Here is a 26,089-nt window from a genome sequence, read left to right as displayed (position 1 = left end):
AGTGGTGTGAGTGCAGGCAGGGTAGAGCACAGCTGTGCTATCTATGCACTGCTCCCTCCTGCTGCTCCCTGTGCTCAGCAGCTTCACTCCTGCCTCTCTCCAGCTCCCACGTGTTCCCAGGCTCTGCTGTCTGCTTCTTAGTTTGATTGTAGTGGCTTATGCTTTATGGTGGATTAGAGACATACCAGGAATTCTCTTAACATCCAAAATACAAACCGGTAAGATTGCACGTGCTTTTGGGAGGTTTAGCAGAATTTCTATGAAGTTTAAGTTTTTGAGGCTGTGTGTTAGGTGGAGGGTGTATTAGCTAGATAGATCCTTCAGTATCTCCTGTTATTTTTGTGATTCCTGTGTTCAATGTAGAAATAATTTTATTAAACATGATTAGGCTTTATATGTAAGGGTGGCAACCTGTAATTTTTCTTCTGGTTTCCTGTCAAAGTTTAAACAAACTGCTTTTGTCTCCTGAGATCATTCTTCTACTCCTGGAGTCACATGGAAGTGTTGACTGCTGTTCCGTGTCTGGAACAGCTTGTGACTGTTTACTGGAAAAAAGCAGCAGTTACATTGTAGAAATGTGCACTGTAATATCTCTGAATAGCTCTGTTGTTGTCTTGTATGGGAGAATCACCTACTCAACTACAAATACAAGAAGGGTTCATTGTGCAAATCCTGCAGTTACTACTCATGTTGTTTATCTACTTTCCAAAATTTTCATTTTGAAAGGCTTGCTCCTTTTTATATTGCTCATTATAGATGTCCAAATGAGGGATAAAAGATGAAATTCTGAACCTGTATCTTGGGGGGAAAAAAATCAATTTCTAGAGGTGTTTGGAAACTGGATCTATTAGATTTGCAAACTTTCTCATGCTTCAGCTGAAGTTGGTGTTCACACACTCTCTGTCCTGCCATACCGTAATCCTCAGGTTCAAAATTGACAGGCCTGTGTTAGGGCTGTAAGCCTGAGAGAAAAAGATAAGCTAGGCCAAAAAAATCCAGAATGTGTTTGTGTTGGATGAAAATAGACTAAATGCAGTTGCGCTAAAATAGGATTAGAATTAACATGTTGCAGTGTAGCCACACAATTATGAGGAATGGAGGAGGGAGGTAAAAAGGACTGGCTTTGGAAAGAGAGTGATGTAGCAGGCGTGTTTTAAACTGTAGTAAATTCAAATTGAAGATGTGTGCATGTATCTCATTTCTCTACTGTTTTGTACCATCAAAGACATGAAGTACTGAAATAGTTTGGTAATAGTAATTTGTTTTTAGCAAGTGTCTCCTGTGTGATAGTAAAAAACATTATACGTGGTAACAGATAAATGAATGTTACAGAAAGAAAATAGCTGTGGAAGTTGCACTTCATTTCATGGTGTATTTAGCTCTCCATACTTTTTGATTAGAAATGCAGGGATACACTGGCAATACAGAGAGAGGGAGGAATAAAAATTACTTAGAACTCAGTTTGTGAGGAGGTTGTTTTTATTCATACACAGAATGTGACAGAACTTCACATTGAATAGTTGAAGACTTAACACCAACTCCGAGGAGAAATTTCTTCAATAAATGGATTGGGCTTTTGCAGTTATTTATATAAACAGATTATTGAAGAAATACTGGACGTTAAGAAGTTTCAGGCCAGACCTTGCTAAGTATTGGAACATTTTTATTACAGTGTTTAGCAGAAGTAGGGCTTGTCATTCTCATGTACCCCATTATAAGACATCGTTTTCAGTTGCCGTGAACTTGGCTGAACTTTTAACTATTTGTACTGAAGCTGTCAGAATCAGATTTTTAATTTTCATATTCAAAAACTTATTTAAGCACAGTTTCACACTATTTGAGGAAAGACTTTAAAGCTCGAGCAGATCTGTTTATAGAGCATTTTCACAGCTTCTGCAATTTCTGGCATAGATTGTTCATGTATATGATAACACAGGTCAACAAAACCTGTCTAACATCTTCAAATAGTCCCAGAACCCAGATCATAATTCTGCCAGCTCAAGGCTACAGACTTAGACCAAGACATTTTTGTAGCTGAACAACTGAGCCAAAAGCAGAGATGCTGCTGCTGCTCTTAGTGACTTCCAGGCAGATCACTGATCATATTAGGGGTGAGAGATCCAGTAGGACAGCATGTGCAGGGACTGGGCCTTGAGACAGCATAAGCTGTATTTCTCTCAAGTGTCTGGGATGCTGAAGGTGTGGTTACTTGACTGCAGTGATAACCACTTGAGGAAAATACCTGCTCCACATCAGGAAACAGGTGGGAAATTTATTTCAGGCTATGGTATATTGCTTGCACATAGAGTAACTGATTTCTGCCAGTACAGCTGCCCAAAGAGCTGCTGTTTTCATGCAAAGCATGACTGTGAGATGCCATTTCAGGCAACTGGGACTAAACATGCCAAAGCTATTACGAGCAAATTAGGCTTCAGCAATCTTTAGTCCTTAGTTTTTTCTAAACAAAAACTTACAGCCAATATGAAATTACACATCTCTTGGAACACACTTGTACTCCCACACTATTTATGGTAGACAGCAGCAGGAGGTGGTTGATCTGATGACAGAAGTGAAAGCCCTGTACAGCAGTAAAAGGAATTACCAAGTTAGATTCCTGAAGTAAGAGTTACTCTTTAGCTTTCAGAAATCTTGGCTGTGGAACTGAAAAGTATCATTATGTGTAGTGATTTACTTTTTCTTTTTAAACGGTCCTCAGTCTCATTTGCCCCATAATGCTTTTTTATCTTATAGCTGTGTTTTCTTTCTTGAAATCACCTGAAAATGCCTTTATAAATGTAAAATGTATGTGGCCTGATGATTCTGAATTCAGGAAGTTCATAAAACTCTCTGAAGTACTTAACAGTAGCCAACTAATTCCAGTTTTAAAAATAAATACTAGCTGAAGCACAAGAATATATGCTTGTTTAAAGGACAGCGTTGTTCAAGGCAATGAATTTTTAATAGTGGAGAGTTGCAGATCTTGATTTCCAGATATAAGGGAAATGGTGTGTGGTTTTGTTGGATTTGACTGTGGGTTGGTATTTTTGGTGGGGGTTTTTTTGTTTTTATTGTTGGGGTTTTGTTTTGGTTTTGGTTTTAAGTTGGTTGGTTGTTTTTGTTGGTTTTGGGTTTTATTTTAACTACTGCCCAATACTGTCCATTTTGAAATGGTGGTTTTTTCCCTGGAGTGGTGTTAGTTGAACTCCATGTTCACTCAGAAAAGGTGGATAATTTGAAGCAGGTGAAGAGTTAAGGGTTCCTTGGTACTACAGACTTATCATTGTTGTACCTGCAAGATTGATACAGGCTTTTCTTCTCCCCTCCCCTTTTTCTGTTCCAGGTGAAATTGTGGTGAACGAAGTAAATTTTGTAAGAAAGTGCATTGCAACAGATACAAGCCAGTATGACCTGTGGGGCAAGTTGGTTTGCACTAACTTCAAGATTTCCTTTATCACAGATGACCCGATGCCACTGCAGGTTGGTTATTGCTCTCATGGGTGCACACTGACAATGAATGGGATAAGTGCAATTGTTCACACAGGGAGTCTGTCTCAGATCTGACATAAATGGATGCCTTCTGAGCAGGCTGCAGGATGAGGTTCTACTGTCCTGTTCTGAATGTGTTGCTATTCCATCCCTTCATTGAGAGGATCAGAACAGAGCAAATTTTTACAGAAGTACATCCAGCTCCATTTACCTCTGCATATGGAGGCTTCCCTGGGAAGTGTTTTACAAAAGGCAAAGCAGGAATTATACACACATGTGTTCTTCCTCGAAGGAGATATTTGCAAATGCTCCTTAGACAAGTGTCAGATCAGCAAAGCTTTTAATGTGGTGGAGTTTTATTGGTGTTACTGATGGAGGGCAAGCTAACCATGAAATGAGTTTTCGCTGTCGATGAAGCAACAAGAAAAGGGCAGAACTCTCTTGTCTTTGTCAAAGCAGAACTCTTGACATTCAAAATCATTCATGATCAGTTTTTGAACAGCACAGTGCACAACACTGTTTGGAAATCCAAGTAGTGAGCTGTAGGTTATTTTCAGTAGAGTTTGCATTTTCATTTGGGGCTTTTAAAGGAAATGTTCCGTTAACTAAGGATATGTAAAGTTCTGAAAGTAGGTAGATGCTTATACAGTAATGGTTAGGAAGTTTGACCAAAGCTACTTCAAAAAGTTAATTTTTGACAAGAAGTAGTTGTCAAAACTTGTCCCTGAAAGTAGAATTTTTTTTTCTTTCTATGATTACAAAAGTAATAATAATTTGAGTTTTTTTATATTCCATATATATATTATACTTCAAATTGTCTGTAATTTTTGAGACTAATTCAGTAAGTCCAGTGCAAATAATGAGCTTATTTTGCATATTCACTGGGGTTTCTAAACTGTTGTGTGTGCAGTTCAGCAGCACAAGAGAGCTGTTTCCACAGCCTCTAATTACCTGTGAATAGGCAAGGGTGGTACCTGTCAGAAAAGCCTAGGCATGCCTGATTTTTATCGTAGTTTCTTCAAAGTTGTGCTGTGTATGTGGCTGCAAACTGCAGAACTGCAATTAATGGCTGTGGGTTCATGTGTTTCAGAAATTCCATTATAAAAACCTCCTCCTTGGTGAACATGATGTCCCACTCACATGCATTGAGCAGATTGTCACAGGTATGTCGAAAATAGTTAAGTATAATGACAGGCTTTGTTCTTCTTCAGTAAAAACTGTTAACTGCCTGTTAAATTCTGCAGAATTGTTGATACTTAAGGTTTTATGTAATTAATCTTCCACGATTTGAAGTATTTAGTTTATTTAAATTAGGATAAAAGCCTTAAATGCTGAATAAATCTTAAGGTGCCATGCAGGAGATTTACTTAGTTGGGTCTTTATATTATTGGTTTTAAATTTATAACTACCATACTGAATCAACAGGTGTTGTAGGAAAGACATCTTTTACAGCAGTACAAAATTTGTTAGCAACATTTTTGCATTGAATCATCTGAATCTCTGCCACTGAAATACACTAGATTGCTAAAAGCACGTAGCTTATACAGTTACACATAGCTGGGATTTCTGACAACAGAACTGCTGTAGTTTTCAATCTTCTCTAATTCTTAGCAAGTTAAAAGCTGGTGATCCTCAAAAATCTGCAAATGACAATCGACATCTTAATCTGAAGAAACAAAGTACTTCTTGTGGAGAACCAGGTTTTGATTTGTTGGATTCTTTAGGCTAACCTATTTGTTAAGAAGAATGTTCTTCGTCTTGTAATTCTAGAATTTCATAAAAGTGATGATTTTTCTTGTTTGTGGCACGGGCTGTTAAACACTTGGCCTTCTGGCTGCAAGTAATCTAAATTATTAGTTAAAATTTTTCAGTCCCCAAAGCTGATTGTGATCACTGTGAAAAGATTAATGTGTATCTCAGGAAGATTGTGATTGACCTGTTGTATTGTCTTGCACTGGCCCACATTTGTTGCCCCTTTTCTAAAACATGAGGTTTACCTTAAATTTAGTGAAGTATAAGCTTTTGCTAACAGGAATTAGAAGACTTTCTACCTCAATCAAAACATGCTATTAAATAAAAAATTTCTGGTAGCAATATTACTGTATCTATTTGAGACAATCTTGTGTTTACTTATAGAACACAGTCCAGTAACTTTGTCTCTTCTTTGCAGTGAATGACACCAAGAGGAAGCAGAAGGTCCTTGGTCCCAACCAAAAACTTAAATTTAATCCAACTGAATTAATAATTTATTGCAAAGACTTCCGTATTGTCAGATTTCGTTTTGATGAAGCAGGTCCTGAAAGTGCAAAAAAGGTATTATTTTTTCCTTTGAAATCCTGCCTTATAGTCATTACATGTAGCAACAGCTGTGCTGATAAGAACATTTTGTATCATGACGTTTTGATAGAGAAGTGGGGGGAAGAATTGCAAATTAGTCACATTCTGTTACAGGAGAATATCTAGATATTTAGAGTCAATACTAATAGGGAAAAAATTTAATGTGTATTAACTGTTTCTTATCATGTAAGATAAACCTTTCTTCTCATATCCATTGTACTTTTAAGCATTATTAATTTATTAAATAAATCTTTTTGAGGACGGGAATGAGAAGGCTGCATTGCAGCTGTACAACAGATGTTTGCATTTTTATGGAAAATGTTTCAAGCTTTGATACATTTTCTGAAAGTCATGAGCCAAATTTACCCAGAGGTTAAGTATACTGCCTTATGGATATCCTTAATTGAGTCGCACAGCAAGTTCTCCAGCGAGCTCTTAGATTAGACAAAATGGTGATTCCACATAAACCTGGCCTCCTCCTCAACATTTTGTTGGCAAAGACCTGAACACCTCTTGACAGGAGGAATCCCACGGGTCTGTACAATGTCCTTCCCTGCCGGTGTGCAGCTCGTGTCGCCGCAGGGCTCCCTGCAGGCTGCTGAGATGTCCTGCCGGTCGCAGCCCAGGTGAGCCGTGCTAGCAGAGCTGCCCAGCCTGAGCACATTGCTGCCTCTGCTCAGACCCTGCGCTGCTCCAGCTCCCTGAGCTCCCTGAGCTCCGCGGCACAGCCGGCCTTTCGGGAGGAGTGACCCAGTTTGCTCTCAGAGCTTAGCAATTCCCCTTCTCAGCGGGATCAAGTTTGAGTTTAGCCCTGTAAGTCCCAAGAACCATCTGCCCAGCCATAAGTCTGTGTGCGGTTCCTTACCGAGCCACTGCTGAACCGGCTCGGCCCTTTGCCCCTCCCGGCCGTGCAGGGACAGGAGCCCTACAGAGCCACCCTGCTCCGGCCTCGCCCCTGTTCTGGCTTCCCCTGCCCCCTGTGCTGCTTGGAACTTTCCACGCGTGGCAGTCGTTCTGCAGTCATTCCCTTGCACAGCTTCTCCCAAATCCCCCTGGAGCAGCAATCTCCTGCAATGTCTTTACAGCAACTGTTTCTAATTGGCTGCCACAGCAAAGGAGAGTGATTAGCCTGGAGGAGGAGAGCATAAACTCAGCATCTCATTAACACCCTTTGTGCTGCGTTTTCCTGTGCAAGAGCAAACAATGAAACCCTTTTATGAAGGCCCTTATGCTGGGCATTTATAATTGCATAGGCTTAGGTAGTTTCTTCTGATAGGAAGAACAGCTAGGTCTAGAGAACCAGAGCCAGTGAGGTTTTAGAGATTTTGCTGGTGATGACTAAAAGTGTAACAATGGCCATTTTCAAATACCGGAATGTTCTCATTAGAGGAGAGGAAGAAAACTTGTACAAATATCAGCTGTGTGGTTACTGTTGCAGTTTTGGTGCATCCTGTAGGTTCCTGCAGCTTTGTGTGGGCGTTTCACAGAAGCCCGAGGTTCCTGAAGGGCGATCAGGTTCAGCTAATCTAATCTAATGTTTCCATAATAACATTATTCTGTTAGCACTAAAATATAAATGTATAAAACCATGAGGTCCTTAGATCAGTTTTCATGTATCAGGATTTTGCTTAAATTATTTTGGGATGCTAGTGAACACATCTAGAGTGGTCTTACACAGCATATTGAATGGAGTTGTTTTGTTTTTTCTGACATTTATATGGTATGCTGGCACCACAGTATTGAAAGATTTTATCTGCTCTCTGTTCCTGTCCTTCAGGTGGTACATATAAGTAAGGTTGTCCTGATGTTTAAAAATAAAAGACAACTATTGGGCCTCCTTTCAGTTCTGAAGGGCCTCTTTAATCTTTATTTACAACCAGCTGTTTGTACAAGAAAATGTCGTAGCTGTCTACTTGGGAATAGCTGTGTGTGCATAACTGTTCTAGGGAAGACCAAGACTTAGAGGGTAACTGAGTTCTGATGTGGGGGGAATCCTGCTCTTGGGCTGAGGGTGCATTGCCCTCAGACTGGGAGACTTCCGTGGGAGAGGACTGACCATGGAATCCAGGCTCCTGGATGGAGGGGCCTGAGCGCATCATCACCTGCTCCACCTTCTGCTTCAGTGCTGCCAAGATTAGATCAGGTTGTAATTAGATGTCATCCTAGTAATGCACAGGAGTAGCATTCTATAAATAAAGCACTGGTAGGTCAAAACAAAATACCTACCTACTAAAATATGCACTTCAAAATACAGGAGTATAAATGTCTCTACTTGTTGCCAGATGATAGCAAATGTTCTGTTTAGAGCAGTAGTTATATTAAAACAATACATGTGGTAATTGGTGTTTACAGACGAGCTTTAAGTATATGGAATAGTTACAAGAAGAACAGATGCTAACTTTATGCAGTTAAATAATTTGTTTCTAGCATAGTTCCTTGCACGTACTGCAAATACTCAGCAGCATCCAGTGACATGAATTGGTGTTGGCAAAGAGAGTGTAATCTGTTCCTAAGGAAGAGCCTTTATTTGCTGAACAGGGCATAAGGGAGAATAACTAATTAAGCTGCCTTACTAGAATAGAGATTATGCTGAGTCTCTCTTTGAGGATCTTGGAAAGATCCTCTTTCCAAAGATCTCTTTGCATGGTGTGGAAAGAAGGATCCAAGCTTGAAAGCAGGCTTCTGATGTGGACAGTCTGACAGACTTGACTACACACAGATGTGTGGGTAATGTTGACAGAACTTTCAGAATTGTTTTTCTTTGCCTTTAAGCAGAAAAATAGTGAGAACACATTCATTTATTTTTGGGTAAATTATGATGGAGAAGCTTAAAAATGGGTTATATTAGAAAAAAACCCTCAACACTTGTTGCAGCCAATACAGGCTAATAAAATACTGTCTCAGCAATAGTCAGCCAGGTAAATATTTTCTTCCTTGTTTTTATTAGTGGATATTTGGGAAAGAAGTGTTAAGGAAAAATAGAAGGAATGGAAATTTGCACTCACCACTGTTTAGCAGCTTAATTTTGTTTTGTCTCTAAAATAAAGCGATAGAGTCTCCAAAGGAAGGAAAGCCAGATGGGTGTGGGAGGAAGTGGAGGATGGGGAAGCAAGAGTAAGCAAGTTGGGGAAGTCTTAAGTTAGGCAGTGCAAAAAAAGAAGCATTTCACATTCCTTAGAGGAAAGGAATTATTTTGTTCCAGAAATGACAGTAAACAGTCAAACTGAAAACGCCTGCAATTTTTTAGGCACTACGGTAGTTGACATTAAACTGAGAAACCAAAATGTATGAAAAGGTGAGGCTGTAGATCTTGTGACTGTTAAAGATGGCCAGTGTGTTGCCTCACTGTGCACAGGGATCTTGGCAGTGCCCCAGAATGGTACACACCCTGTGTGTCCACGGGTATATCTCCATTTTCTCATCCCTTTCTCTTCTGGAACTCCCTCAGTGGTTTTCCTTCAGGAAGCTTTTTTGAATGAGTATGAGAGCAATTTCAGAATCACATGCTCTATCAAAACAGAAGGAAAGTTATTTATCTCCAATCTTGTTTCCTGTGCAATCAAAAGTAGCCTTTCCTACGTCATAACACTTGGGATGGAGGGGAACACTTTTTTCCCCAATTGTTATGAACAATAATATGAAACTGTTTAGAGTGTTGGACAAATGGTCCTGACCCTTTCTAATGTGTTCCCCCTGCCTTCCCAACTCTATTAGCTTGTTCTAATTGTTTATACAGATCACAAAATTGGTGTTGTTTCAAGACACTGAGAATGCATGAGAAGACACTGTCTTGATGTTCTTTGGAGGGGCTGTAGAAAACTTTCTTTAGAAGTAACTTACAGAATGAGAGAATGGTTTGGGTTGGAAGCGACCTTAAAGCTCATCTCATTCCACCCCCCTGCCATGGGCAGGGACACCTTCCACTACACCACCTTTTTCAAAGATACATCCTGACCATGAACATATCCAGGGATGGAGCAGACACAACTTCCCTGGGCAAAGGTATTTTAAAAAACAGAGATGAATTTTAATAATTCTCTTAATGCTGAATGCTTGTTTTCCCAGTAAGTCTTCCAGCCTAGGAAGATTAACAAAATCTGTTTGTGGAACTTAATGTTCCACAACCTGTGGGACTTGCTTGTGTGACTTTCTACCACAGGTGTCTGCTCAGAATAGGAATTGCAGTAGCAAAGGAAAATCATATTTTTCCAGAGAGTTCATAAGCAAGGTAGCCTGGCTCACGGAAGGAGAGGAAATTCAGGGCTAGGCTAATTTGGCACATCTGGAATGTTGCTGTTCGCAACTCTTCTGCAAGAGCATTAGGAATACTTTGAAGCTCTTGCTGTTGGTCAAATTCCTGTTGAAGAGGAGGGTGTCCTGAAAGTATCATTTATTTTTCTCAGATAGGATTGGACAGGGGACACTGACATAGGGAAGTGGCTTTTGTGGTACAAAATAACTACAGCCATTGTGTTTAGTGCTTTTAATAAATGAACTTTCCAACAAGCAGCCTATTCTCTTGCTATTTGTCTGAGCCTAAATATCTTCAGCTTTACACAACTGTAAATTGGCAAGAATACCAAACATTTTTGAGTTTGATATGAGAACGCTTCCTGTAAAACATGTTTGTCTTCCAATTTAAGAGTGTTCTACTTATGGCCATAATCTGCTGAGATCTGTGGAATGTGCTTGTCTTCTGAATCTCTGAGACAATAAAGCTATTATAGGGATTTAGTGAGGAATAAACAGAAAATTAGTATGTCTTTAATACTTGCTTAGTGTATCTATGAGTGGAATTTTTCTAAAATATAAAAATAGAGACAGTAGCAGGATAAATCTATCACTTTTTTAAAAAAGAGAAAGAGAGGTCCTGAACCCGTGGGTGGACTGTTCCACCTATGCAATACCTGGTGTGAGTTACATCTATTCTGTGGAACACCCAGGAGCATTGTCCACCTCCTGCTTTATTTAAAAGCACAACTATGGTCTCATATTTGTTGTGGGGAACTAGATCTGAATGGTTACAATCTCCCCCCCACCATTTTATCCCTCTTCACAGAGCACACATACTCTCTTTTTCAAATGTACAAGTAAATGACAGAGACTTCAGCTGCTGCTTTTAAAAATAGGTTTTATTGTATTTCTGTTGTGTTATTTGGCAGCTCGATGGAATTTTTTTCCTGCAGTTTGTCCTGAAGTCTTGAGAGTAGATCAGCATAGTGAAAGGCTTTCAACTTTTACTCCATAAATGAAGATGAGTAGTTCTTCTAGAATCAGTTACTGCAGAGAAAAGCGACATAGGAAAATGAAAGTCAAAATGTGTATGTACACAGATTTCCATTTTGTTTCATTGTGAATGGTAGCCAAAAATAGTCTGTTAGAAGTGGCCAAATATTGTTGAATAGCTGCTTCTCCAGCATTGGTGTGTACACTGAAATCACAAGATTTAGTAAAATGTGCATGGCTTCCAGTTATTAATGGTGGACATTAAAAATTTTATCAAATCCTGGAAATGAGCTTGTTCATTTGGAAAGTCCTTCTAGATTGTTTCCCAGGGACACTTCTATTTGTGCTTTTTGGGGGGTTGTCACCCCTGGAATGTTCTGTCCTCGATTTTCCTCTGCAGTTTCATTGTAGAACTGAAAGTGTGGGGAGAACAGTTAAAGAAACTGTTGTTCTAAAACTCGACTGGAATTTTTTTGTTGGGGAGTGTTTGTGAAACAACATTGTCGACTCAAGTTAGCCTACTGTCATGACTGGTTTTGTAAATAATGAGGAATGTCCCCATCAAAAGCCAAAGTATATAAAGATACAGTAAAGGTTCCATAACACCATGTATGTTGCATACAAACAGTGAAAGTACAGCAACTTTCTCCATGCAGAACTCAGGATAACTGAGCTTTGTTCCTGTGGCCCAGTGCTGCCAGCACTGGTATTCCTTCAGTTCTGTGGTGCAAATCTTTTTCCTTTGTCTGTCACAATAAGGAAACTTTCCTTCACTAAAACACACAGGATGTTTTTTTAAAAAATAATATTCAAAACTGCTAAACTCTGAATAAATTTTGTAAATGTGTTTCTAAATATGAAAAGTCTTGGAAAGTTGAAGCGAAGAAAGGAAATAGAAAGGAAAAATTTGAGGTGGTAAGAATGTGGGTTTACACTGTGTCTTTGTCCTTAGTTAAAAGATACAATTTAGTAAAATAGAGAAGCAAATAGTGAGGGAAGAGGACAAAGTTAAAGACTCCATTCATGTCCTGAAATTTGAAGAATAACAGCACCCATCTCTACTTGATTTTTTTTTTTTCTTCTTCCTGAATTTGATTCTTCTAGAAAGCTTTTTCACAGCTTTGCATATTTCACGCTGTTATAATTAAGGGAAATAACTTTTTTGTCTTTATAGATATATAAAGAACGTAATTAATATCTCTTTCCTAGGTGTGCCTTGCAATAGCTCATTATTCTCAGCCAACAGATCTTCAGCTTCTCTTTGCATTTGAATATGTTGGGGAAATATATCATAATCCAGGTAAGTATGAAAGTACTTTGATTATGCTTTGTTCCTATTTTGTAATACATATTTTTAGTAAGACTTGTGTCCAGAATCAGTGGCAAAAAGCATTTGAGGCTTTCTCCAAGGGTAGCAAAATCAGCTTGTTCTGCACCCAGTCTCTTACTGACGGTTGTAAGTCATTCATTGGGATAGACATTAATGGCCAAAATCCAAAGAAATGTCTTTCCTGTCTGAAACAAAACAAGACTGTGCCAGCATGAATACTCCTATTTCTCAGTTCACGCTTCCATCCTCCTATTGTATGTCTCTGTTGGTACTCTGGGTACCCAGTTAATGTCCCATCAGGCAGGCTTGCTCACCTGCCCTTCTTTTGGGAATAAGTTTCTCTTCTGGTGGTATTGCAGGAGGATTTGTGCAACTTGGGACTCCATACCTTCTTTCCTAGAGGCTTACTAGGCAGTTCTTACCACTCAAAACCTCCACCACCCCTGCTGAGTTGGAGCACACCCTCTCTGCTCAAGGCCAATCTCCAACTGAACCTTGTCAGTTAGGTAAGCCTGCAAAGATGCCTTTGAAACTTGATTTCTAGTGTAATGCTGTGCGGTCAGTGCTGAGTGTTCCCAGCCAAGACACAGCTGAGAGCCATCAGTTGCAGGGTCACAAAGCTCCCCACAGAACGTGCTGCTGCTGCTGTAGAGCTGTGCTACTGACATGAGCGCTCAGCAGCTGGCACTAGAAACCACTGATCTGCCTGTTACAAAACATGAACCTTGTGGAATTGTGAGATCAGGCCTTCAGATTTGCAAAAAAGTGCATGTTTTTCATGCAGGTGCCTCTGTGACTGCCCTGTGCATGCACAAGGATAAGTGTTCATGTGATTGTGTTGCACACTTAGTTACACATGGAATTTCTTACCTCATAAAGCTTGGGCAGTTATTAAGGTCCACATCTTTTCATGTTATATAGTACTAGGGAGGAAGCCAATTCGCAGATAGAATTGCAATAAAATGTTAGTCTGTCACAAAGTTGCCTTTACTCTGTCCTTAAAATACCATTTGCTATATGGAAAAATACCTAATGGAAGATATCTATAAGGTGGGTAAAAATGTTCCTCTGGAGCAGCAGACCAGAATGGCAAAGCACAGTTGTGTCTGCTATGCTGCACATTCTAAGAGAATTTGAAATTCTTTTAAGTTGGGTTGGGATGTTCTTGTTGTTGTGAGCCCTGGTGTTTGTCCCATTGATCTCTGGCTTTGCTCTTGCAATTGCAGTGCTGTTTAATGACTCTCTATCCCTGCTACTCCAAGTGTTAAATACTGTCTTTGTGCTTCCTGAGGAACATAAAAAACCTGCATTGCTCTGGTGTTTGTGTACACTGTTTTTTTTCCAGGCTATATTTGATAGTTACCCATCATTAAACAGAAAAATTGTGACTCTTTTTATAATTATTGTATTTCTCTGTTTACCATATTTGAAGAACTACTTCAGTCTGATTTTAGTCTTGTTTTCTTCTGAAAATCCTAAGTAGTCAGAGTGCCAGTGCAAGAATGAAGTTGATAGATACAGAAAGCAGAAGCAACACAGGTTATGGGATGTCAGCTGAGCTGTGATGCTGTCCTGCTTCCTTCAGGCAGGCTCTTGCTAAAGCTCAGAGCTTTCATGGGGGAGGTAGCAGGGTTGAATCTCAGTTTATTCCACTTTCAACTAAAAATGTACTTCAAGTGTAAAGAAACAAAATGTAGTTTCTTTTTGACACAGCTGACTGTCCTCTTGGCACCTAAAGAATGACCAGCAAAGGAGATCCTTCTGTATAGTAACAACCTCTCTAATCTCCTGGTCCCTAGACACAAAATGATAGACCATCTTTTTGTGTGGGTATAAATATAAATTTATATAGAAACCCCCATATTTTATCCTGGCCTTCCATTTCTTTTATTTGCTGTTAATACAGCAGTCATTTAAAGTTGCTGAAATTATATAAGTTTTAAAATGCTGCAAGCTTTGGCATATTGAAGAAAGAAATCCTGTGACTGGAGATAACATTTGTTCCTGAGTATTGGTATGCCTTGCCTTCTATCAAGCAGCACAGCAGGCCAATTTTATGTTGCTTTTCCACTGAAATTGCAGGGGAAAATACATTGACATCTTCATGTATCACCAAGCTGTCATTAAATCACTGCTTTCTTGTAATACAGCAATAGGTAATACAGATAATACTAGTCCTGATGCTAATGGCTAATTTTTGTAATTAGGAAGGTGAAGAGTTTGATTTATGGTTTTTTTTTTTTTAATGGGCATTGATGACTTTTCTTTCCCTAGCAAAGAAGGTGAATGGCATAGACCCAGGAGGAGGTGGTGGTGGCTTCGGCAGTGCCAGTGGTCAGCAGACTCCTCTGTTTGAAACTTTCTCGGATTGGGATAGAGAAATCAAAAGGACAGGTGCATCCGAGTGGAGAGTGTGCTCAGTCAATGAAGGTTACATGATATCCACTTGGTAAGTGGCTCTTGGGACGCCAGCAGGAGGGAATTGTGCTGCCTTGTCCTGTGTCCCCCACGGCCTCCATCCCACCCAACTGTGCACTGCACCTCTTAGTTGTTCTGCTCTCTGGAGAGGCCTCCAGATGAAAGGTGCTGCAAGTCTTGTCCCTAAAGGAAATGCCATGTCCCTAAATGTCATGTTTTGGCATCTGTTGTTTTGGTGCTTCTGTACTTCCATGTGGGACATGTGGTTTCTCACCAGTGTCCTTGGGCTGAGTCCTCACATGGGACAGTGGCAGCCATGCCCAGGGGCTGCTCTGGGGCAGCCTGACTGAGCTGGTGACACAGCACTGCAGCAAGAGGGAAGATGGTAAAAAGCCCAGGGAAAAATAACCTTTTTCTATCATGTTTTTTCCACAAGCCTTCCAGAATATTTTGTGGTTCCGTCTTCCCTAGCAGATCAAGACCTGAAGCTGTACTCCTACTCCTTCATTGGGAGGCGAATGCCAGTAAGTGTCCTCTTTGTTCTGGTACCTCTTGGTCATGGTACAGTAATAATCCTAAAGCTGTGTGTGCCAATTAACAGAGATTGTGCATAGCATTAAGAAAAAAATTTGTACAGAATAGCACTAACCTGCGTGATTTTGTTGTTTCTTGTGTTTTTTCCCCGTTAGTTATGGTCCTGGAATCACCCTAACGGGAGTGCCCTCGTGAGAATGGCCAACATTAAAGATGTATTGCAGCAGCGAAGAATTGATCAAAGGTAAATGTTTGGTTGTGTTACTCTTATCAGAAGGGTAGGATGGCAGAAAGTGGTGACTGTGTGACACAGCAGTGGGTGGCAGTGCAGAGGACTCTGTGACACTGCAGTGTTGTAGTGTGGGAACTTTGGAGAGACTGTTCTCTGGATCTACTTCTGGCACAATTGTTATTCAAGGCCTGTTCCAGTTTCAAATACTAAATGACTTTTCAGATTTTAAGGTATCTTTATTTTTTAGGGGGCTAATCATCCAGATAACAGAATTTATTGATAAAAGGCTCAGATTTACTGTAATACAGATTATGTTGGTGGAGATTTTCTTGCCTCCTTCAGCAAGACAGCAAAAACCCATTTATTTGTGGCATTGGGAAATACAGTTCTGGAGATTTAGCATCACAATGCATATGGTATTTCTGTGAAATACTTGTCATTTTGTGCTCTTAATGAAATATTAAAGGCATTTAGTGCTTTATGTAGGTAGTTTACAAGCTTGGTATTTTTTATTCTTTAGTTTAATTTGTAGGGTGACTTTTTGTGGTAGTGCAGACACCTGAATTGTGTGTTAGACTGGAGCTCTGAGTTTTAGCTGAAACCCTGTCAGATTTCCTGACTCCATAAACTTTATATGTGTTCTGTTTATTTAGCATAGGTAAGTCTTACTAAAAATGATGGAAAACAAAAAACTGAATAGAGTTATTTAACTGTCAGTCAGCCTCAGATTTTCATTTCCCAAATGTGATGTTTTAATGATCTAGCATTTCCATTTTTTTGTTTTGTAGTTAGCAGACATCAAAAATGTTTGAGTTAGTAGCTTTATGGCAGGAGCAATGTATCTCCTGAAGATGAGCTAGTAAACTTCTTTTTTTAGAATGAAGTACATGTTTTATGTGGGTTTAATTGTTTGCAGTTAAAGACAGTGGCATGTTTAAAGACTGTTTCTTTCCTCTCCAACAATAAACTGCTGTTCTCCCCTGCAGGATTTGTAATGCCATAACTCGAAGCCATCCCCTGAGAAGTGATGTTTACAAATCTGACCTGGACAAGTGTCTCCCCAACATCCAGGAAATCCAGGCTGCACACATCAAACTCAAACAGCTCTGTGTCAATGGTATGCTGGGCTGTCCTTTCATGGGGGTTGTTTTCCTGACCTGCAGTGAATTCTAATAGACCTGGCTGACAGGGGTTGTCACTGAAGTTGTTCTGCAATGTAATTACTGTCCCTGTTGCAGAGCCTTTTGATGAAACCGAAGAGAAGTGGCTGTCCTCACTGGAAAACACTCGCTGGCTGGAGTACATTAGGTTGGTAGCATTAATAAAATGATGTTCAATGAGATGTGCAAAGTGTTCAGCACTGTAAATAAGCAGTGCATCAGTTGAAGGATTCTTTGTTTTAAGACATGTTAGGTAAATATAGATAACCCATTTGTTTTCTTGTAGAGTGTGAACTTCTGTTAACTGTTATATCACTTTTTTTTCCTGTCTAGAGCATTTCTTAAGCATTCTGCTGAGCTTGTCTACATGATGGAGTGTAAGCACGTCTCTGTAGTCCTACAAGGTAATACAACACAGAGCATGTTGTAATTATTAGCATTTCTGTGGTAATGTAGATAAACAGATCTAGATAAAATCAACTGTAATCTTTGTACATAAACCCCATGGCTTCTGAATATCTCAGGCATTTAGGGAACTAGAAGGGAAAATAATTTTGTTATGTATCCGAACTGTAGTATAGTTCTTAGCATCAAAGTAATAATTTGCTTTGAGTCTTTGTGGGTTTTAGTCTGATAATGATGATAGAATCAAAACCTTAGGGTGAACCTTTGTACTGTGTTAATTGGGCTAATAGTCCCTGCATAAGCAATATGAGTTTAAATCAGAGGTCCTGTAGACAAAAATACTTCACTTGACAGTGCCCACTTGTGTCTGTGCAAACAGATATTTCAGAGGAAAAGACACTGAAAAACATAGTCATATCTGTAATTCTGTCATTTTTACAAGACCTGTTCAGCTGGTATATCCCACTATCCCCATGTAATGGCCTTCCAAAATCTGTGTCAGGGTGGAAAAATGTTAAGATTTCAAGCAGCATGATTACCCTGCTCCTCAGCACATCTTGGTTTAAGTACCAGGCATTTGGGTGGGTATTTTGTTCTTGATGAATGCACTGCTGTGCTGGATATGCGGAACCCTTTTTATAGTCTGAGTCTCAGTTTAAGAAAAAAAAGTGTCTTTCTCTTCTAATTTGTTTTTTTTTTTAATTATGAGAACAATTAAAATAACTAAAAGCATATTTTAAAGGGAATTCTTAAGAAAAACACTGGACCTAGTTGCACCTTTTTGCTCTTTGAAATCTAATTCTGTCCATTTGCATTTATGTCTTACATATTCTGTACATTCTGTATGTTATTTGCAGAGGAAGAGGGACGGGACCTGAGCTGTCTTGCTGCTTCTCTCATTCAAGTCATGCTGGATCCCTATTTTCGAACAATTGTTGGATTTCAAAGCTTAATACAGAAGGAATGGGTCATGGCAGGATATCAGTTTTTAGATAGGTGTAACCACTTAAAGAGATCTGACAAAGAGGTAAAAATTAATTTTATTTGCATGTGATCACAGTATCTGCTTGGTATCATCCTGAACATTGATTCATACAGAAATCTTAAAGTAAAAATATGTTTTAATACTTTCAAATCTCATTATAATAACATAGAGGAAATAAGTATTTTTCCAGGGTAGAGATGTCTTTTCTTTACCCTCTGTAGCTGTGTGAGAATCAGTGAAATACCAGGTGCAATCCCAGTGGGTTTTTATGTTTCTTCAGTGTTACACATGAAAGCATCTCACTGCTACCAACACTAGCACAGCTCATGTTTAAAATTGAAATCAAAGGAGGTGAGGAGTGGGTTTGGAGGGGGTGGTTTTGCTGTTTGTTTGCCAATAGCTGTTTCCATCCCTGTGCTGTTATCCCTCTGCAGTGCTCTCAGAGCAGGGAGCTGCTGGAGAATCCCCTCAGCCGCATGAGCTGACACTGCTGCCAGGAGATGGAGGGAGGGGAGCAGAGCTTGGCTGCCAGCACTGCCAGCTCTTCTTGGTTGGCCTCTTCGTGGCACAGGAGGGGCTGTGACTGCAGGTGCAAGAATAGAGCACCCAGGTCAGCAGCCTTGTTCAGGGACAGTGCCTAAGAGTCCCTGAACACGAATCTCCACAGAGTGTGGAGCCCACAGATAAACCAAGGACACTGAGCACCAAGCACAGAAAATGCATGAAGGGATAAAGAAATGAAATGCCAGCAGGGAAATAATGAGAAAGCAGCTATTTTGGCCCTAGGAAAGGATATGCTGAAGAGTGAAAATGGGAAGGGGAAAATGTTTCTAAAGCTTTACATAAATGATGGCTTATACTTCCACCATTCATTGCCTGCTATGGAAAAGAGCTAGAAAATGTAGTGAGAAATTAATGTGGCTGAATCATAAGCTCTCCAGTCAGCTCAAACAAGGAAGTAAATACATTGTAAAAACAAGGCCAAGTGGCAAAGAAGGCTCATACAAGCACTAATTTGGAAATTATGAGGGACATAGAGATGGCAGAAAGCCTTTTTGCTGCTGCACGAGTATGAGGGGAGCCCAGGAAAGGACTGACTGGATTTTTACACAGAAGGGAAAGCTGTGCAAAGGTAGTGCTGAGAAAGCAAGCGGCTAAACAGGAATACAGGGCGTTACATTTGCATAGAATCATGAAAAATGCAAGACTCCAAATAGTTTACCCTGTTGAGTAATGGACCAAATACCCTAACTGCAAAGAAATTGGTGTGATTTGGGAAAAGCCTGTTATATCTGATAATGCCTTGTTTCTTTTGCCAGTCTCCTTTGTTCTTGATGTTCCTTGACTGCGTTTGGCAGCTGCTGGACCAATACCCAGCAGCCTTCGAGTTCACCGAGGTGTACCTGACCCTCCTGCATGACAGCGCTCGCATCTCCCTGTTCGGCACCTTCCTCTTCAACTGCCCTCACCAGCGAGTCAAGGAGAGCACTGTGAGTAGCAGGGGCTGCAGCTGCTGCTCCAGCAGGACATAACAGCATCCCAGATAAATGCTTCCTGTGGGTTTTCAAAATGTCACACTCTGTTTGGGGTGAAATACTCAGATCCCCAGATGAATGTGATCAGAATGTCCTTTCAGGTGATCTTTGCAGAGACAGTGACTCACTATACAAGAAGAAAGCCTACTGAATTTCTTTGTTGCTTTTTTCCTAGGAAAACATTGCTGCTGTACATTATTATTTGTACTCCTCTAGGAAGCAAATCTATATCTGGAACTCAAAAAGTAGAATGACAGGCAATAAATAGAATTTCATGCTTCAGGCAAACTCTGAAATCTCTTGACATAATTATTTGAATAGTTGAAAAAGTTGGAGATGCTGCACAAAATTCCAATAGTAATGCACAGTGGAGGCATTTAGGAAACTGAACACTTAAGCACCAGTTTTCAAAAACAAATTTATCAGAACTGAGTGTAGAAAACATTTGATGGCTGATAAAAGTGAAACTTACTTATTTTGTTAAATATTTTCCCTTTAAAGTTGTAGGTAGCGACCTTACGAAGAAGCAGAGCACTGAGGGACTGTTGGTGTATTCTCAAAATGCCAGTTTGGGAGTTGAGTAAACCAACAAACAATTTAATGTAATTGAAAAGTAACTGCACAAATGCAGAACAGCTGTTTTCTCCAGCTGTCTTGCTGCTCAGTTGTGCTACCTCTAAATTACATCCCTGCTCCTCTTTGCCCAATAGTTAGGTGCTGGCTTTAAGATCTATGAATAAGCTCATTTTCTCCGATTTTAATCTGCCTGAATGTTAACTTCTCACAGGAATTTGCTATAAGCAAAAATATTCAGCTGGGTGATGAGAAAGGCCTGAGATTTCCGTGTGTTTGGGACTGGTCTCTTCAGTTCTCGAGCCGGGACCGGCTGCTGTTCCACAACCCGCTGTACATCGGGAAGAGCGCGCCCAGCGTGCACAACGGAGCCCTCAGGACCTTCAAGCGCTCCAAGGTAACTGCAGGGTGGGAAGGGGCTGTGCCTGTGCCTGAGGCTGGACTCACACTCAGGGGTCGTGCTGGGGATGCTGCAGGTACCCTTGGATTAGCAGGAAGAGCCTTAATTTTCTTGGCTTCCCAACCTAAAGAAATGATTTTCTGTTAGAAGTAAAGATGTAAATTCTTGAGCCTTGCGTTCTAAGATAACATGTTTCTGATGTGGCTGAGTCACTGCCAACATTTGCATTATTTCACCTTTGGAAAAGTGATGACAGGCCACTTTTTCCCCCCAGGGTTGTCAGTATTTTCAGTAACTCCTGATTATAAGTCAATCATTCATTGCTACAAAACATTTGTATTTGTTTTTAAAGGCCATGAGCGGCCACAGTTTTCCCTGCGAGCCCTGCAGTAGTGACTCAATAGCTCAGAACTGTTTAAAGGTCACAGCATTTCTCTGGATGATGCACTCTGGCAGTTCAGGGAAATTTGCTATTCCAATGAACGTAGAACTGGAAAATTACCAGTATTTATTTTCTGCAGAAAAACTACAGCTCCACATTGCGAGGTGTCCCCCCAGCACTAAAAAATGGAATCATCAGTGAGCAGGAGTTCCTTCCGAGAAGAAACTCTCTGATACTAAAACTGAAGCCGGACTTTTTCCAGCCAGCAGAGGGGCAGAGCCACAGTATGGAGCAGTACTTCAGAGACTGGTTTGCAAAGCCCGTGGATTTGCACGGCGTCATTCTGCCCCATCTCTCCGGAACACAAATAAAACTGTGGAAACTCTGCTACTTCCGCTGGGTTCCCGAGGCGCAGATCAGCCACGGCGGCTCCATCACCGCTTTCCACAGAGTTTCTTTGCTGGCAGACGAGGTGGACATGTTAAACCGCAACCTGCGGCAGTACAAGAGCAACTCCTCCTTGCAAGGCCACTGCTTGGAACTGGATCAAAGCAGGATGTACTTCAGAGCAAATGGTTTAAATGACACCTCTGCTGCCCCAGACTTCCTCTCCTCCTCATTCCCATTTTCTCCTGTAGGGAACCTATGCAGACGGAGCATTCTGGGAACACCTTTAAGCAAATTTTTAAGTGGTGCCAAAATCTGGCTATCCACCGAGACGCTTGCAAATGAAGACTGAGGTGATGTGGAGGTTTAAAGGTTTGGGGAGAATACAGCATATCATTTTGTCTTTTCTAACTTAACACTGCTAAATGCGGCATTGAAAGCTGTAATAATTTTTATATACAAACGTAAGATTTGCACAAATATTTAAAAGCAAGGCAAGTCATGCTTCAAATCGCACAATTTTGTCTTCAGTAGTTCTCATCTGCTGGGGCTTCTGCTCCCCAATTTCTCCTGTTCTTGGGGGTTTGGCTCATTACAAGCGATAGAGCATTTCATTAGCTAATTGAAAGGCTTGGTGTGGTCATTAATGAGGGTTCTGCTTGAAATACCTTTGTTTTCCCAGTTAGTGACTGAAGTGATCCTTTGGTAAAACAACTTGGAAAGTCAAAGTAGTGCAGTAGAGATAGATGAACTGACAGCTGAAATCTGGGAATATGCTATTTTATCAGACTGCCTCTTCAGGAGTAACACTTACATGCATAGATACAAACATACTAATGTTCCATGACTTATCACCCTACATATGTTCTAATGCAGTGTATCCATTGGGAGTGGTTGTTCCCTTTTCCTTCTCTCCCCAAAATGTGTTCATTAACAATTAGTCAGATTTGTGCTCTTTGTCATGAGCTTGACTTTAGACAATAGAAATCCACATCAGGACAATGCACTGTTAACCTTAAAACATTTACTGTAGATATGGTATTGTAGTAGCTTTAGAAGTGCCTTTAATTGGGAGGAAACAGTAGCAGGATTACTCTAATGCAGCTGAAACCCCCCCAGCTTTTTAAAACAGATTGTTGTGGCAAGCTCTTGTTCCATCCCCTGCTTCCCCCTCTCCATTTCTGGAAACAACAGACATCCAGCAGGTTTTCCCTCTTTAAGGTTAAGTTTGTTTTCAAGTCCCACAAGATTCTCACCACTTTATAAGGGCACCTCAACTACTCAGCATTATATCCCTGCACAGAGCCTGATCCCTGCCAACCCTCTCCTCATTTTTTTGTAGGATGAAGAAGCTTTCAGCAGAACTCATAGCTGAACCCTGCTGGGTTGCAGAAAGGACTGGCTCCACACTGTCAGTTCCATGAGGAGTGCAGGTGCTGCAATCACTGGTAGGCAGGTGCTGCAAGAAGAGCAGTGAGTGGTGCCTTCTTTTTGCAGACGTGCATGTGGGACATCCATAGGGACAGTGCCATGCACAAGAACTGCTTGAGGGAACTACATCCAACAGCCTCCTTCTGCTTAATGCAGCAGCCTCCTCATTGCTCTGAAACCATTTTAAATGATACCTCTCCCTGGATGCTGTGCCACAAAAGGACTCTCAAGTTTCACAGGGAGAAAGGCAGGAGTGTCATGAATTCCAGGAGGGTGGAGAAATAGTGATGTGTTATTCTCACAGGTTAAGGCTCCTGTCAGCTGCCTTCTCTGAACAGCGAGGCTGTATTTTATATTAAATTATTTCTGTGTGGAAGACCAGTGCTGTTAAACTGACACTGAGCTTCTATCCAGGTGTTGCCTCACCAGTTAGGGCACCAAAGGCCTTACACGATGGACTCAAAGCTGTTCTCAGTTTTCTCAGTGGGGAAATAAAAAGAAAGCTGCAGGCTGGGAATACACAGTGTATTCGAGTTTAAAAAAAGGGGAATGGTAGGACTTGAAGATCGTTTGTAAAACCAAACTGACCTTGAGCACAGCCTGAATCACAAAGTGGGGTTTGGTTCCCAGGCTGTTCCCTGACCTGCAGGGCTGCTGGGGTTGGAGAGGGAAGCAAGGCAGGGCCCGGGCAAAGGTGAGCAATGTCAGGTGAGTTGAGCTTCCTTTTTTCCCTAAGGGAACTTCCAAACCCTGTTCTTATGCAAAGAAGCTGTTGTGTGTGCTGTGCACAGGGTGTCCACATGGGCAGGCACAGGCTGTTGTGACACAATGCCAGGTACTTCTGGGCAACTGTTTGTGAGGAAAAAACGTGTATTCACCTCAATTGCCTAATTATGCTGCAAGACGAGCTGAGCATGTTAAATGGTCCACAAACCAGTTGTGTTTATTTCCCAGCTTGCTGGAGCAATCATCTCACTTGTTCATTATTCAAATGTTTGTATTAGTTTTGCTTTTGCCATTCCTTTTTTCCCATTAGCTTACTGCTTTCCCTGGCCTGATACTTGATGTAAAAGACCTCAACCTGTGTGCTTAGTGTCTTTTGGTACCAATATTTTATTTTAAAATGTCAGTTAAAACTATAGTGTCTTTTTTTTTTTCTTTCCTTCAAAGTATAACTTCTTTGGTTTAAAGGTACCAAAAATATGTAAATAAATTACTCCACAAAAGCAACTGGTGAGATTAAAAAAATGTTTTGGCTAGTACCCTTTGGGGGAAAAAATGGGTACTATATTTAAACAGAATTGTCTTTTATAAGATTTCAGACATTTTTACATTTCAGTTCTAAGATGTGTACAGATGCTGCAGAGGGTCTTTGTATTTTATATATATATAGTATGGGAGAGGGTTAAAAATAATATGCCTTTATAATAAACAAAACCTGTCGAAATATCTATTTGCCAAACAGACTTCAAAAGCAATTTTGTACCATTCAAAAAAGGGAGTTGGGTAAGCAGAGGCTGAGAGGGGGCACCTCCTGCAGAGAGGAAGGGAAGGGATCCACCTTTCCCTAGACTTGAAGGCAAGGTTCTGCTTCCTTGTGTGGCACAGCCTTGCTGAGGAGTCTGAGCAACTGCTCTGTGTGTGGGAGTGAATCTGTGCCTGTGCATGCTGCTGCTTCCTCTGAGTTTAACAACTGAACACTTTCTGATTTACTTTTGAAAGACAGGTACCAACTGTTAATTTTGAAATATTCTCCACTCTGCACAGTTGCCTTATCAAGTCAGTAGGGACTGTTCTGAAATTCTTTAATAACTTGCAAAAGCAATTTTGGGGTGTGACTATGTATCTTTGACTTCTGTGTACAGAATACTGACATGCAAGTGTGTATATATATGTGTGTGTATATACATGTACACATATCTTCCAATTTTAATTTCTCTTCATCATTTAAACCAAGATACTGTTAATGCTATTTTTGTGTTGCAAGAGTAGAAATGCAACCAAGCAGCTCATCCTTCTGTGTATGTTTGTAGAAAATGTGCATTACTGCAGCTGTTGGTGGCTGAGTCATGACCTTCATAGCACACATGGGGAGCTCAGTGGCTGCTCCTGTGTCACAATGTCACACTTGCTGCCTCCAGAAATGCACTGACAAGTGTGTGTGTGTGTGTGTCTGCCCAGGCCTGCACATGTGCTTCATGTGCACCTGCCTGCAATACCACTCTGATCAATTAACTGCCTTGTGTTTTAATGAAAATGTAGCAAGCTGGGCAAACGTTTTGGCTTATTCTCAGATGGAAAGATATTAAAACCAAAAAAATTCTAACATGTATTTAAGCAAAGGATGAAATCTTAAATTTGCCTCTAACCAAGAGACAGAAATCTGTACCTCAAATTGCTCTAGGCAGTAGGTTTCTAATGCTGTTGCTGTGATGGTTTAGAGTTCACCATTTCAACTGAAACTAAAACCTTTGTGCCTGATAATGATTTACTGAGTAAAGTAGCAGTGGCAGGAAGATTATAAAATCCTGATGCTGAGTTGTGAATGTGAAGTAAATTAGAGTCAATAAAAGTTCATACCTTTCCACAGTGAACTTTGGGTGGTTTTCTTTCACTTCCCCTAACAAAAAAAAATTGTGTGTGTGTGGTTTCTTCCAAGAATAGCATGGACACTGTGCTACAGGAAGATTATTAATAAAAATGATGTGCAAATTATCTTACTTCTTGCTATATTCTATTAAAGTGCCTGTGGTTTGCATGGTAATCAGAATTTCTGATAGCAGGAAACTTGTTCAATATGAGAATGAAGACTCCCGAGAAAAGATGTTGGTTATGTGTTAAGAGAAACCCATGGGATTTTGGTGTCTTAAAAGGGAATTAATCTTTTTAGTTCCAACTGACTGAGGTATTTCTGAATGAGCAAACCTGTCAATTTATGTGGGGTAGAACTGACTCTAATGAGTGTGGTCATCTTGGCACTGACCAACTCCTGTCTCCTACCAGAAATATTTCCCTTTATACAGGTACTACAGATACAGCAGAAGGAGCTGTTAAATAAATTGTCCTTTCATACATAGCAACACATTAGAGTAGCATTAAAGCTTTATGCCCAACTCTCTGCCATCATTGAGCACCTGTATTTGTTTATGTACAAGTGCAAAATTCAAATATATAGTAGTAAGTGGGGACAGGCAGAGAACCAGTGGTCCTGACAGGCCTGACAAGGGGCTGAACTCACACCTTGCAAGGAGACTTGCCCACTGTAATG

General features: G+C 40.4%; 1 protein-coding gene across 2 annotated transcripts in view; it reads left to right on the top strand.

Annotated features, from left to right (window-relative positions):
• MTMR10 (myotubularin related protein 10) overlaps positions 1-25,415 on the top strand; it is a 35,996-nt gene extending 10,581 nt beyond the window's left edge. For both annotated transcript variants that reach the window (XM_085070809.1, XM_085070810.1), the window contains 14 exons: positions 3,341-3,477; positions 4,577-4,649; positions 5,657-5,799; positions 12,259-12,349; positions 14,654-14,828; positions 15,234-15,321; positions 15,487-15,575; positions 16,550-16,680; positions 16,802-16,871; positions 17,057-17,127; positions 17,986-18,155; positions 19,433-19,603; positions 20,436-20,618; positions 21,143-25,415. In XM_085070809.1, the coding sequence (XP_084926935.1) occupies positions 3,341-3,477; positions 4,577-4,649; positions 5,657-5,799; positions 12,259-12,349; positions 14,654-14,828; positions 15,234-15,321; positions 15,487-15,575; positions 16,550-16,680; positions 16,802-16,871; positions 17,057-17,127; positions 17,986-18,155; positions 19,433-19,603; positions 20,436-20,618; positions 21,143-21,742 (2,192 nt within the window). In that variant the 3' untranslated portion in view covers positions 21,743-25,415. The remainder of the gene's footprint in view (positions 1-3,340; positions 3,478-4,576; positions 4,650-5,656; positions 5,800-12,258; positions 12,350-14,653; positions 14,829-15,233; positions 15,322-15,486; positions 15,576-16,549; positions 16,681-16,801; positions 16,872-17,056; positions 17,128-17,985; positions 18,156-19,432; positions 19,604-20,435; positions 20,619-21,142) is intronic.
• The last annotated feature ends 674 nt before the right edge of the window (positions 25,416-26,089 follow it).

This window comes from Lichenostomus cassidix, chromosome 10 (genome assembly GCF_008360975.1).
Source record: "Lichenostomus cassidix isolate B80296 chromosome 10, HeHo_3.0, whole genome shotgun sequence".
Classification (NCBI taxonomy): domain Eukaryota; kingdom Metazoa; phylum Chordata; class Aves; order Passeriformes; family Meliphagidae; genus Lichenostomus; species Lichenostomus cassidix.
The sequence above is the reverse complement of the archived record's forward strand: the minus strand, read 5'-3'. Positions and strand labels throughout refer to the sequence as shown.